The 14,487-nt window shown below is 29.4% G+C and overlaps 1 protein-coding gene across 1 annotated transcript in view; it reads right to left on the reverse strand.

The window, feature by feature from the left end:
* Window positions 1-1,460: 1,460 nt before the first annotated feature.
* LOC111639781 (protein numb-like) overlaps window positions 1,461-14,487 on the reverse strand; it is a gene marked incomplete at its 3' end in the record, with an annotated part of 42,507 nt that continues 29,480 nt past the window's right edge. The window contains exons 6-7 of the mRNA XM_023385723.1: window positions 6,864-7,050; window positions 1,461-1,694 (exon numbers count right to left, since the gene is read on the reverse strand). Coding sequence (XP_023241491.1) covers window positions 1,461-1,694; window positions 6,864-7,050 — 421 coding nt within the window. The remainder of the gene's footprint in view (window positions 1,695-6,863; window positions 7,051-14,487) is intronic.

The following is a 14,487-nucleotide window of genomic DNA, read 5'->3' on the forward strand; positions in this document are numbered from 1 at the left end:
GGTGTAATTTGATTCATTATTTGAAAATAAAGTGAGCACATCTGTAACTGATAATGAAAATATCATTAGCTTTAAATAATATATAAAAAAGAATAAAGGTTCAGAACTTCACATATTATAAATGAATTCTTTCTCATGTTTACTTTAAATCTGAAGATATTTCCATTAATAGCAACAAAAACATTCTTTTTATTTTTTAGCAAGTGTTCTGATTTTATTTACTTGACAGAAATGGGATGTTTCAAGGATGAAATATTTCAAACAATCAATTATTATGAGAAAATTAATTTGTTGTCACTTCTGTGTGTAGCGTCTTTGTAATCCAAATGTTAATTTTGGTAGACGATCAAACAGCAATTAGTTAGGAAACATTACAGTTTATTTAAAAGAACACTTTTTTAAAAAATTCAGATGCATTTCAGGTTGGCTTGTATTCCCAACCCCTCTTCAGTGATGTTATATAATGGTACAGTATAGACATGTGTGGCAATATTTTTATTACATAGTTGTATGACTATTTCATTTTTAGTTAAAATGTATTATTCTTGATAAGAAATGGAACAGAGTATAAATTGACAACGGGTGTTATTCGGTGTTCACCGAGTAACAGTATACTGGAAAGTTTGCTGTTCACTGGTTCACTTGCCAGTATACTGTTACTCGGTGAACACCGGATAACGCCCATTGTCAATTTGTACTCTGTTCCATTTCTTCTCAAGAATAATACATTTTAACTAAAAATGAAATAGTCATACAACTATGTAATAAAAATATTGCCACACATGTCTATACTGTACCATTATATAACATCACTGAAGAGGGGTTGGGAATGCAAGCCAACCCGAAATGCATCTGAATTTTTTAAAAAAGTGTTCTTTTAAATAAACCATAACGTTTTCCTAACTAATTGCTGTTTGATCGTCTACCAAAATTAACGTTTGGATTACAAAGATGCTACACACAGAATTTGAAGTTACAGCAACCACATCTTCTACATTGTTGTTACTTGTTTAATATAAAATTTAACTAACATAAAAGATACAGTAGTATATCTATTATGTTAGTTACACTAGTAGCACCATACACACATACGATAGAATCAAGAATCATATGCATGAGACTATATTACCTGGTTATATTTGCATAGTCTGTAATAATGTATACTAAATAAAATTCAATAACAGCATTATTTTAATAAGATAAAAAGAGTGAATTTTTATATAAGAATTTTGATATTAACTGTGTTTGCAAAAATAAATAGCACTGAATAATTAGTTCAATTATTATTATTCAGAAAATTATTTTTGAATTTTTAAAAAAAATGAAACAGTTATTTCATATAAATTTAATTTTTTACTAAAATGAATGTTTAAACAATAACAGGATAACATTCCTTTATCCTAGTACTGTTTATATAATTTTTTAATAAAAATTTAGAGTTTGAAATATTTAATATTTACCTGTAGGTCCATTTTGTATAAAAAAAACATCAGATGATTCAAGAGACATTGCTCTTTGCCGTTCTAATGTTGAAGGAAGATCATTCAAACGTAATGACAATTGCCGTTTAAATGGAGAAGTTTGATTTAAAGTACTAAATCCACGAAATGAGCCCTGTCTCTGAAGCATTACTTGAGTTGCATGAGGTCTTTCAATGGCAAATGGATTATGAACTTGTTTCACTGGAGGTGGTTCTGAAAAGGAAAATTAAAATAATTCTATTTACACATATAACTACTAAATTAAAATAAAATGATAAAACAAAATGGAATTGGGCAAAAATTGAGAAACAAAAACAAAAAATACATATTATATATGACATACATAATTTATATTTTTTGTTTTTGTTATTGAACCCTGATTCTGATGTAACATATTTCAAATTTATTTGGCAGGCATTTGTTGAAATTAACATGTGTCATTATTTTAAAACATTCTTTTTCAAATTGGAACAATTATCATTTTGAAAATATTATGAAGTACAAACAAAAAATAACAAGCATTCATCACCAGATGTGTATATTAATGTACATCAAATAGAAAGTTGTCATCATGGAGGCAATAAGCAGATATAAAAATATATACTTTATAAGCATAATTTAAAATAGTGTAATAATAATAATAGTGTAAAGTAATAAAACAACTGCTTCAGTACATAAATTACAAAAGACAATCTTCAAACAGTGAAAATTTTATATTTAAACTTACTAGAACTGCACTTCACCTATATACTTATTCGAGAAAAATCTATAGTGTAACCTCCAAATAGTGGACACTGTCAGAACTGAAAAGTTTGTCTGCTATTTGGAGATACAGGTACTGTACATACTGGAGGCCATACTGTATTTTAACCTGGTCATTATAAAGTGAAGAACATGATGGGTTATGAAAACGTCAAATTTGCATTAGGAATTGAAATATCAAAAAAGTATACATAGCATATACAATTAAAATATATATACAATATATTATTTATCTTTTCAGCTGTAAAAATGACATTTTAATTGAACTATAAATAGCAAACGTATAGGATAGTTTAGTTAAATGGAACATAAAAATTATGACAAAACAAACATTGATTAATTATTAATTTGTCAAAAACTATCTAAGCAGAAGTAACAAAAAAGAAAAATGAAACTGAACTTCGTCCATCTTTCTGTTATTATGAACAGAAAGGTGGACGAAGATCAGTTTTGGCAATGAGAGTTTGAATGTTGAGTTACAAAGGCAATTTCCTAGCCACTTCAAGGGGTAAAAAATGTATCTCTATTCTTGCATTTATAACATCATTTATGATCTAAGCAACTAATAAAAATCAATATAGTGATTTGTCAACTTTGTAGTTATTGAGTAGGTGTAATTTTTTGAATATTTTTGCTTTAAAAGTTATTTTAACCACCACAAAGCTGTTAAGATCATAAATTACTTCATAAATGCGAGAAAGCTGAATATCTTCATACACTTTAAAGTGATTGGAAAATTGCCTTTGTAACACAAACTTTCACCAAATAAATGCTGTTGTCTTAATCTCAAAACTGTTAATTTTTCATTATTACTGTACTACAGTTCTTGTTGAATGAATGAATAACATGGAAAAAGTTTATGGTTTCTTTGTACAGTAAGCTTAATTCCAACAATAAGACAGAAGTTTGATAACATTAATATGTATTGCAATAAGTGATGATTGACAGCTTAACCAGATTAGTCTTCTCTAACAGATAATGAATATTGTTTTCACAACCTGCCCTCCTCCCTTATTCCTATTTTAAGCCAATCTTTATTGAATGCCTATGGTCAAAATTCATCCTCTGAAAGAGTATTTGAACTGATCCTTTGTTTTAGTTTTAAAATATTTTGTACATAATTAATTCTTTATTATATTTAATATATTAATTTCAGAATATTGAAGGTGGGACTTTGTATTTTTGTAAGATAGGCATCCATTATTTAGAAGTAAATATTATAGATGTCCAATTTGAAGTATCTGGTTATTGTAAAAATGTCCATTAAGTAGAGGTTTCCACTATTTGGGAGTGTCCATTAATGGAGGTTTTACTGTATATTCTTTTGTCACCTCATTATCACTTCATTATCAGTACACAGAAAGGATTCTTAAGTCACTGGCATAGGAATTCAACAATTTTTTACTGGTCAATGAGTACATAACAACACAACAATCCTATATTTTGTCAGTAGTTTCTTATCCATCCATTTACAATCATGTTTTTGTGCTCTAAGAGATATTTTGATTTCCATTATTCGGGACTTGGGTCAATACCGTATTGATATCCTCAAATTTGCCTATCTTATATTTTTTCTTTTGTTTTGTGTTCTATGAAAAGTTCTCATGTAAGATAGCAGGATTCCAGGATTCCATCTTGAGATCATAGAAAAATAGATGAATTAATCCTTTCTTGTTTCCAAGAAGATATTTTGTTGTATAAATATTATGCATACAATGTCTTAATTATTTGGAAACATAAAACAGTCTTGCAAACCTTTATTATGGAATATAACAATAACCCTTTTGGTGTAGATATTAAACTAGACAGGAAAGCCAAGAATTAGATCATTTCTTAGACTTGCACATAAGATTTAGGCAAGGAGATATGTACTGTAGATGAATGTCTATGGGAAGCCTGATAGCCTGCTTACACACATTCCAGTTTCCTCCTATGACATCTTCCTATACAAGTTGGTCATCTTACAGCCTTAATAAAAAGAGCTTTCATTCATTGTTCAAGCATCATTGGTACCATTGATGAATTAAATTATATTATAAAAGTGGCACTTACACAAGTTTTTCAAAGCAATACTGTTTAAAGGTTGATTATGACATATGATCATACTAGGTTTAACATCTTTGTTTCAATAAAAAGTAATACAAATTCTTTTCAAGTGATGTACAATGAACTTCTGCAATGTTTTCCTGTGTTGCTTCAAGTCAGCAAAGGATTTAACTATAGTATACCATAAAAATTCAACAGTTTATCTATCATCTGCTATTCAATGACATATCCCCAAGTATCCCCAAGATCCAAAAATCAAACCTCTACAAAGTACCCTCATTGTATCCTAATTTTGGAATTTTACCATCATATGTCAGCTATATCTCACAGTACAAGACTGAAGGAATACAAAAGGGACTTTGACACAAATAAATGTAATGTAGGCCTTAGTTGCTTTTGGATTTGTTTCCAGAAATATTGTATAACTAGATGTAATCTTAGTGAAGTACCGAGGGAGTGTTATTTCTATCAAATTGCAAAATCTGCAATTTGATAGAAATAACACTCGGTACTTCACTAACATTCTCAATCATTAGTTGTTACTAATTTGATGAAATTACTGATTATTGTTTGTTTCAAACTATGGATTGCTAATGCATCTAAATTCAAGTTTTAAATATTATGGGATTCTGAGATATGATAAATCTGAGTTCAATTTTTTTTTCAAAACATAAATGACGTTATCTGAAATTACTAAAGTATAAATATTTACTGAAAAATAGAGTTTCAGTTACCCAAGTACTTCTTTGTAAACCACGTTTGTGGTACTGCCTTTCAGGGCTAAGACTTTTTAAGCCTTAATTTCTCCCTCTCCCCCACGGGGGATTTCAAAAAATCCCTTCTTAGTGTGCACTCTCATTGCATACCCTACTAAAATGTTGTTAAAAACAAAAAATCACATCTAAAATAGTACAGTAGAAGCCGTTCTTCAGGTTAAGCCTTAATCCTCTCCCTCTCCCCCGTGGGGGAATTTCGAAAAATCCCTTCCTAGTGTGCACATGACATACCCTAACTGTGTACCAAAATTCACCTCTTTAGGTTCAGCGATTTGTTCTGGGTGATGATGAATCAATCAGTCAGTCAGGACATGTATTCAATAATTTTATATACATATATATAGATGGGATGAAACCAGGATTCTGGAGAAGGATCATGATACATCCAGGTCTGAAGTTACAAAGATTCTGCAAATTTTATACCATTACTTGTTGGATGCATTAATAAGTAGGTCACTGATACTCTCTGTCAAGTCTGAAAGTTTCTCCTTAAGAAACATTTCAATTTTTCTTAATTCTTCATCTTTCATTTTATTGTAGGTTGTAACTCTTAACTGTTTTTGATTATTTTAAATTTTAATATTTTATGTTATTTGAATTGTATATATTTTGTAAGTGCAAGTGCACATATTCTAAGATATGTATTTCATACTACTTTGTTCTTTGGAACCAAAAGATTGGCATAAGACATTACATTGGTATTTTTGAAACCGTGCCAGTAATCTTTGTAATTCAAACACAAATTATTTATTGTATTTATACTTTTATTTTGGTTGGCTGAAGAGGGGCAAGAAATGCCCGAAACGTGTATAAATGAAAAGAACATGTATCAAGTAAACAAAATTTAATTCTGTGATTTGCCAAGTGTCTGTATAAATACAATAAATAATTTGTGTTTGAATTACATTACTTTACATGGCAAAAAACATTAATATAATAATTGAATATATAACTTTAATTGCTTCAAGGCTGTCTTTTGTAATTCTTATTAATAATCACAAAAAAAAAAAAAAAATCACCTTTAAAATCCAGTAATGAATTTAATAAAATAAGAATGTTTTTGACCAGTTTCACTGACCTCCTTCAGTTACAATAGAACAAAAAACAAAATAGAAGAACATGAATACAAAAATTTAAAAAACAAAAACAAGAATTCTAAAAAATAAATAAATAACAGCAATCATAGTTGAAATTTCAGAAATCATAATTTAAATTATAATTGCTGTTATTTATTTATTTTTTAGAATTTTTGTTCTCAGTTTTGTATTCACAATCTTCTATTTTTCCGTTCTATTGTAACTGAAGAAGATCAGTAAAACTGGTTGAAAACATTCTTATTTTATTAAATTCATTATTGGATTTTAAAGGTGTGATTTTTTTGTGATCTATCTCTTATTAATAAAAATAAACAGCTTTAAAAATTGGCAAATAGCACTTAAATAGAATTGTTTAGTGCCATTTTCTTGAAAAGGCATAGATTATTAAACTTTAATGTCTTGCAGCATAATTTATTTTACATTTTGAGATTTTGGATTTTTCTAGTAAAATACTTCAATTATCTTGCTTCAGTATCTTGGTTTAATTGTACAATTCTATTTTTCTGTAAAAAGTTTGCTTCTGCTTAAACATTTTACATCAATGAGTAAGTAAGGCCAATGAAGCTATATTATATTGATTTATTATTATATTTATTTTTAATTATATAAACTTATTTAAATAAGTTAATTTAAAATAAATGTTTAGAAAAATTTGAATTTAATATTATTATTAATAATAAATAAAAAAATTATATGTAAACCTGCAGGTTTGCATTCCTGTGGATCTTGCATTCTTTCAGTTAATGAAGTCTGGCGAAAAGACCCCATACGAGTAAATGTTGCAGTCTGTGGATCAAAATTCATAGTTACAGCTTCTTTATCTCTCTTTTGTTTTCTTTCTAAACAAACAGCAAATGCACAGCCAACTGCATGACTTAGACGTTCACCCTAAATAATTAAAATATTGAAAAGATTAAATTAAAAAATAAAAACAAACTTTGTGCTGGAGTTCATCTTTACTTAAAAGACTCTCTAGCACTTTACTCTCTAGAGATCATGAGGGAGAGAGTTTACATATACATTAAGTTGNTACGAGAACTTCCCCAACTTACAATCTATTGCAAAAATATACATACTTCATTATCACATAAAAGCAATTATTCTCACATTTTTATAAGATTTTTTTTTATTTAAACAAGTCATTTGAAGTCTTTTGGATGCATAAGTTTGCTGACCTGCTGGAGATCGGGGACTTAAAATCCCACTTCTCAGACACCAGTGTAAGTTTGCCAACTTTTAGGGGAGGATCGTTAATCCTACGTCAGGATGATCTAGGAATGTTTGCGTGTGGATGTGACAGAGGAGACAGAGATGACAAGTAGCTTACAAAAATCCATTTATTTTTAACAGAAAATAACTTACACTATGCACAAAGTTCTTTGAACAATTCAATGTTCAAAAGTTCTGANTGAGAACTTCCCCAACTTACAATCTATTGCAAAAATATACATACTTCATTATCACATAAAAGCAATTATTCTCACATTTTTATAAGATTTTTTTTATTTAAACAAGTCATTTGAAGTCTTTTGGATGCATAAGTTTGCTGACCTGGTGGAGATCGGGGACTTAAAATCCCACTTCTCAAACACCAGTGTAAGTTTGCCAACTTTTAGGGGAGGATTGTTAATCCTACGTCAGGATGATCTAGGAATGTTTGCGTGTGGATGTGACAGAGGAGACAGAGATGACAAGTAGCTTACAAAAATCCATTTATTTTTAACAGAAAATAACTTACACTATGCACAAAGTTCTTTAAACAATTCAATGTTCAAAAGTTCTGAGTGTCGAGGATGTTTTTCTAATGTCACTCGATGGTTTGGTCCTGGTGCAGTGGCAGGCGAGATGATTTGTCGGTTGACATTGGCAGCACAGCTCTCTGGATAGCAGCACAAGGAAGAAAACTCTGTCTTCTGTGTGTTGACACATAGCATCTTTTTGCTTCAGATTTCACTGTGTGTCGACTCGCCGAATGTGTCATGACCTTGATGATCAGGGATTACATCAATCTCCCTTCTCCCTTTTTTCCATTCTGATTGATACCTGTGTGAAGCTGATACCTAAATAGGTTCCATGTCTCTTTTTTTCCCACTCCTGATTTGTTTCTGGTCTGTCCCTAAGTGAAAGACAAAACCCATTCGGGCCACAAGAAGAGTCAGTTTCAGAGAATCTACCGACACCATCCATTAACTCTGGACAGAAAATGTTGATGGGACTTTAAACTAGCACTCATACCTCATTGTTGTCCTTTACCTCATTGTTGTCTAGTCTATGACATCTTAGAATTTTTTGATGACCTGATGCAATGTCCCTTTTATAATTAACCTTTCCCCTTTTCCAAAATTTTATTTGTTCTAATTGTACACAAGTGCCTTGTCAAAGGTCCATCTCTACTGGAGGATGTTTGTTTACATTTATTGCATCATGTTTTACATTAACAGTATTTTTTTTCTCTCTCTCTCGGTTTCATATGACTAGCACAACTGATCCGATCTTTGATGGTTTTAACAATGGAGTTTTTTTTTTCCTAGTTTTAGTTTTATTTTAATAAATTTCTGTAATAAATGTTTAATTTCAACCCATTTTTGGAACCTCACAGATGTTAAGGTTAGCAACTTAAATCACATGCAGGACCATTACAACCTATCCAACATGAATTACTTTTCAAATATTAATAGTAGACCAGTATTAATTAGTAGTCATTGACCATCTTCTCTTCCAGGAGAAGATCAATGACTACTTTTGATTGAATTACTTCAACCCACTTCTTCCTATTGGACCCACTGGTGGCATTTGAATAGGAAAATTACATAATACAAAGTTACCAGCCTGCATAAAATATGTTTTAAGTGGTTTTCGAGGGTGCTGAGTTTAAATATTCAGTTCATATTTTTGTGAAATTTGTTGGCAGATTACCAGTTGCTATTTGGCTGTGAATGGCACAGTTAACATTAGACAAAATCTTAAAAAATTTAAGATATCATAATTTTAATTCCTGTCTACTTGACAATTGAAAGTTGCCATTTTGTTCCATCTGAGTATCACAATAAAGATGATAATGATAGGCTAAAATGACCAAACTCTTTACATGCTTTTCATTTTAACGTTCGTTATATTATAGTATAGTAGAGCAGTGTTCCACAACCTTTTTTTACTCAAGGCACACCTATGACTCAACACGGCATACAAAAATGTTATTCCCCTCAAAAACATATGATATGATACTATTAATAGAATTTTGTAATGCCATAAACCTATTATTACTATTATGTTGAGTTTTGTGAGTTACACTCGGTTGACACCGATGGCTGTGTACTATGCCAGACCAGAGTCAAGACATAGTAACTTCAAAACAAGACAAAAATTAAATGAGTGTGTCAGTGTATGTCTGTATTTAGGAATTTCCTAACAATATGATACAAATTCAATATAGTGGCCTTCTGTAGTGTGATGTATGTATTTCTATTCAATTGTAATGTTCCCAGGCTTTTGTGTAGAGTGTGTGGTATGACACCTGTAGAGGAGAGGACAACAGGTATAATAAGCACCCTATCCACCCTCCACAGATGCCTTATTTCCTGGGCAAGTTCTGTGTACTTACTGACTTTTTCAGTGTATGTGTTTTGTACATTGTGAGTGTTTGGAATGGCTATGTCTATAATGTATGTGATTTTATTGTGTTTGTCAATGAGTGGGATGTCTGGTCTATTGTGGTAAATTGTTTTATCTGTGATTATGGCTCTGTNCAAAGTACAAAGCCCTAGATGCCACCTTTCATCTTCATGTATGGCCACTCCTGTATTCCAGAGTCAGATTCCTTTAAAGTATAGTTTCTCAATCATTCAAAAAAAAAAAAAAAAAATTATTTTAATTGCTGACATCAACATATTAAAATAATGTTTTATTTAGACACCTTATATGTTTCTGTACTGATGAATAAAGAGAATAAAAAATATTGTAAATAGTGCCTATACTTAACACAGATCATGCATTGATTTGTAAGAAAATTGCTAATTTAATTGATTAAAAATTAACTGTAAAAATATCAATTTATTATTAAATATTTTAAAAAATTTTTCTAAATTCACTTATTTTGTTGAAATAATTACAGCCATGTGATTTTTAACTTACCCATCCCTCCAGCTGTAGGGGTGTTTTGTGCTTTTCCCATATCCCCCATCCTTAAACCAAACTGCACAAGTTTATGAATAAACCCTTAGGACTACAAAAAATTTCCATCGTGCATTTTTGACATTCAGAACACTTACCCCTCTTCATGAAATCTCAAGACTCCATAGAACCCAGTTTGAGAAACACTGCTCTAAGTACATATAAACACATACAATTTCAAATTTAAAATCTACATGTTATATTATATATGCAATACCTGTGTTCCAAGATCCCAAATCATACACGTGGTATCTTGTGAACCAGTCATTAAATGAGTGTTGCTATAATCAATTGCCAAGCAGGTTACAACATCTACACAAAAAAGAATTTTCTTATTTTATCATAAATCAATATTAAAATCATAAATTTTGTAAAAATGTACTCTAAAATATTGAACATTAAAAATGAAAAATTTTTTATAAATATTTTAATGATTAATTAATATGAAAGTTTAACGACTAAAATTGACAAAATAACTTTTTCTAAAAGTAACAATAAAAATTAATATATTAATTTATTTTAAACTAAATAGAAAAGTTCCCTTTTCTGTTATTATTTAAATTTTATAGAAATAATATTAATAGAAGTTGACAATTAACAACAACAACAATAAAATCACATTTATGAAGATCTTCCTATTTTAATCATCTTTCATTCAATTCAACTAATTGAGTTGAGTGAAAAAAGAAGAGTTTCATGTCATGTAGTCCTCCACAAACATTCTTTGTAAAGGACTATCTTTTATGAAACCAACAACTGCTTCATTCAGAGAACTCACATACAAAAAAAAACTAATCAGAAACTGTAAAATTCTGATGTTATGCAGTTACAAAATTTGTTACTAAATAGAATATTCATAAATTGAATTTTTCTTTTCAAATGTTTTTTCTTTGAAACATTCACACATTGAGCAGTTTTTAAAATAGTTAAAAATGGAACAATAGATTTAAATTCAAACTCCATATACTTTTTCAAAAATCACACAACTGTCCCATCCTGTTCACCTTACCCTCCTTTTATTTTTTACTTAGCCATTTCTATACATGTGGAAAGTTAACTATCTTGTCTCTCCTACTACAATTATGATGGCTGAACAGATTGAGATTCATAACTTTTTCCCTTACTCTAAACTGTCATTTCCTTCCAAGTTTATCTTCATCTTAAGCTAATCTTCCTGTGACTACTGTCACACTAGAAAGAACACTTCCAAATTTAAAGTGTTTGAAAACTTGAGAAATAGTATGTCAAATTCAAAATTAAAAACATTAGCTTTATCTTTATATTATAATCAAGATGGGTTGATAATAATAATAATAATAAGTGCAGAGCCCAAACAGTTAGGAGTTGAAAGTTGAAATTTGGTACACCTTTAGGGTACTTCACAAGAATGCACATTAAGAAGGGATTTTTGGAAATCCCCCTATGGGGGAGAAGAGGGTTAAGGATTACCCTGAACAACTCAGCTTCTACTATACTATTTTAGATGCAGGTTTTTGCATTTTTGTGGGAAATTGAATGTATTTTTACACCCATCTAAAAATTCTCTAATTAGCTTTGGAAGACAGGGGACCTAATTCTTGCACTCAGTGAAAACGAATAAGATCGGCTATATAAGTATAAAGGTTATCTTACATAAGGGTTTATCACACTGAAAATTCTTGATTCCTCTACTGTACACAATTTAAAGAATTTTTAAAATGTGTTAGATTGGGGACTCAATGTGATAAACTCTTATTTAAGATAACCTTTGTAAATATAAATTAAATATAATATAGTAGAAGGGTTAAAAGTATGAAATAACAATAGCAAAGATTAAGATTATTAGATTATTTTTTGTCTGAGCAATGCCGGTTCATCTGTTAGTCTATATATATATATATATATAGATGAGATATTTGTTTGTTTGCTATACACTCCTAGGCCATTCAACCTATTGCTACAAAACTCTGCAGTTATGCTCACATACTTCTAACCTAGATAATGTCAAATATCCCACCCAAAAATATCAACTAGATTTCTATGAATCAATTCATTTCTAGCTACATTCAATTTGCTGGCTTTATTTTAAAATTAGTATGGAGTAATACAGATGAAATCATTAAATGAAATAATTTTATATAAGTAGAAGCAAAATTAATTTTTGCTCTTGAGAGAATAGCCACATAGAACCCAGTGCCATTTTAGCTTTATATATACTGTGATTTTTAGTCTGTAAGAACTGTCCAGAAAATGAAAATAAAACTCCCAAATATATGTAATTTGAAGCAACTTGTAAAGGTTGATTGTTAAGAAACCGTCTTTCTCTGGGTGACATTTGACCTCCCTTCTTGAATACCATTACCTTAGTTTTTAAAACACTTATAGTTAACCCATAGTCACAACAAAATTCCTCTAGAATTACAATTTTCTTTTGTAACATTTGTGAAGTGTCATCAAAAATTGCAGTTTCATCAGTATACATTAGTACATGTATCCCAACTTCATCAGAAAGAGAGAAATCTCAGGTAAACCAGATTTAGCAAGTCGCACTATCAGACCTTTAACATACAAATTAAAGAACAGTGGGCTCAAAATCTCACCCTGCAAAACTCCAATATCAAACTTTAATATAATATAATAGAAGAATTAGAAGTACAAAATAATCTAATAAACTTAATGTTTATTGTTATTTTTTGCCCAGGGAACACTCAGCTTACCTGCTAATTATTTATATTTTTCATGAATCTCAATACTTTCATAATTGGTAATTCCAACTAATAATTTTTTCAAATTTCTTCTGCAGTTTGATACAAATTCAAAAGCATTTTTTATATATATCATATGTGTGTTTTCAGCATTATATACATAATACAAATAAATATTCAGAAAATAATTATCTAGGCTCACTCTTCATAATGCCATTTAAAAAAATCAATAAGAGTACTTTCATATTATAAATATCTAATCAATAAGATTGGTTCTTCAATAAGTGAACTATTTATTTATATTAAATGAAAACTAATCTATTTATTTACATAAATTATAGTTAATCAAAATTATCACCTNTGCGCAGTTATTATTTTTTCGTAAATTTAATTTTTGTTCTATTTTTAATGTTCTTTTTAACTGATGAAGATCGCTAAAGATGATCAAAAACGTTTTTATGATATTAAATTATTTGCTGGAATTTGTAAAAAGGTGATAATTTTGATTAATTCTTTCTAGTTCCAGTACAAGTTATTATTTTTATAAATTATAGTGCTAAAAATTCAAACAAATTTGTCTGAATATGCATAATATTTAAATTTGAAAACATTTACCTAATAAAATTAGCCAAACATTTCACTTTTCTTGGAATATCAATTTAAAACTTTTTCAAAATGTTATGAAAGATGTTTTTAGTCTTGTTGAAATTGTTACTCTTAGATTTCTTTATTAATTTCACAACATAAAAATGCTATAATACAAAATTTAAAAGGTATGTGAATTTCAATTTACTATTTATTTCATCAATTGAATAGTCTGTGTATAACTGTCTAAAGCAGAGGTTCTCAACCTTTTTTTACCCATAGACTGCTTTTCCTCTTAATTTTTTTTTGTGGATCCCCCATACATTGCACAGAAAAAAAACCTTATATTTTTTTTGTTACATTCTTTCAAATTGGAAAAATATTTTAATACTGAAGCTCTGAATTTCAGAAAAAAGTAACTACTGTATTTATGAACTAGCACTTTTAATACCTCTTACCTTGTCAAGATGAAGTTTTCACAGAACTGAAGGTTAAGGTTAAAACAAACTGATTACCATTATACTGGAAGGAGGCTATAAAGTTTATAGCCTTCCTCCCTAATCTTCAAGATCTGGAACAAACTGATGCAAAACGTTTGGAAATGTCACTGTCAAGTGACATGACACTGATGGTATAAGATTCTCCTAACAGACCCTGGTTTTATAATTTCTCTTTGACCTTTGTCAATGAGATATATATGTTGTTTACGTATTCAATATTTCAAATAATTTATATTTTAACCCTTATGCAAGAAATGAGTAATAAATAAATTGACAATATACTGTATACATTGTAGAAATTTAATTTTCAGTAAAACAATTGTTCTGAAGTAGAATTACCCTATAGACCACTAAAATATCGCTGTGAACCCCAATTCGGTATTTTT

The sequence above is a fragment of the Centruroides sculpturatus genome, unplaced genomic scaffold, assembly GCF_000671375.1.
Source record: "Centruroides sculpturatus isolate CEXI.00-Female unplaced genomic scaffold, Cexi_2.0 scaffold1299, whole genome shotgun sequence".
Classification (NCBI taxonomy): domain Eukaryota; kingdom Metazoa; phylum Arthropoda; class Arachnida; order Scorpiones; family Buthidae; genus Centruroides; species Centruroides sculpturatus.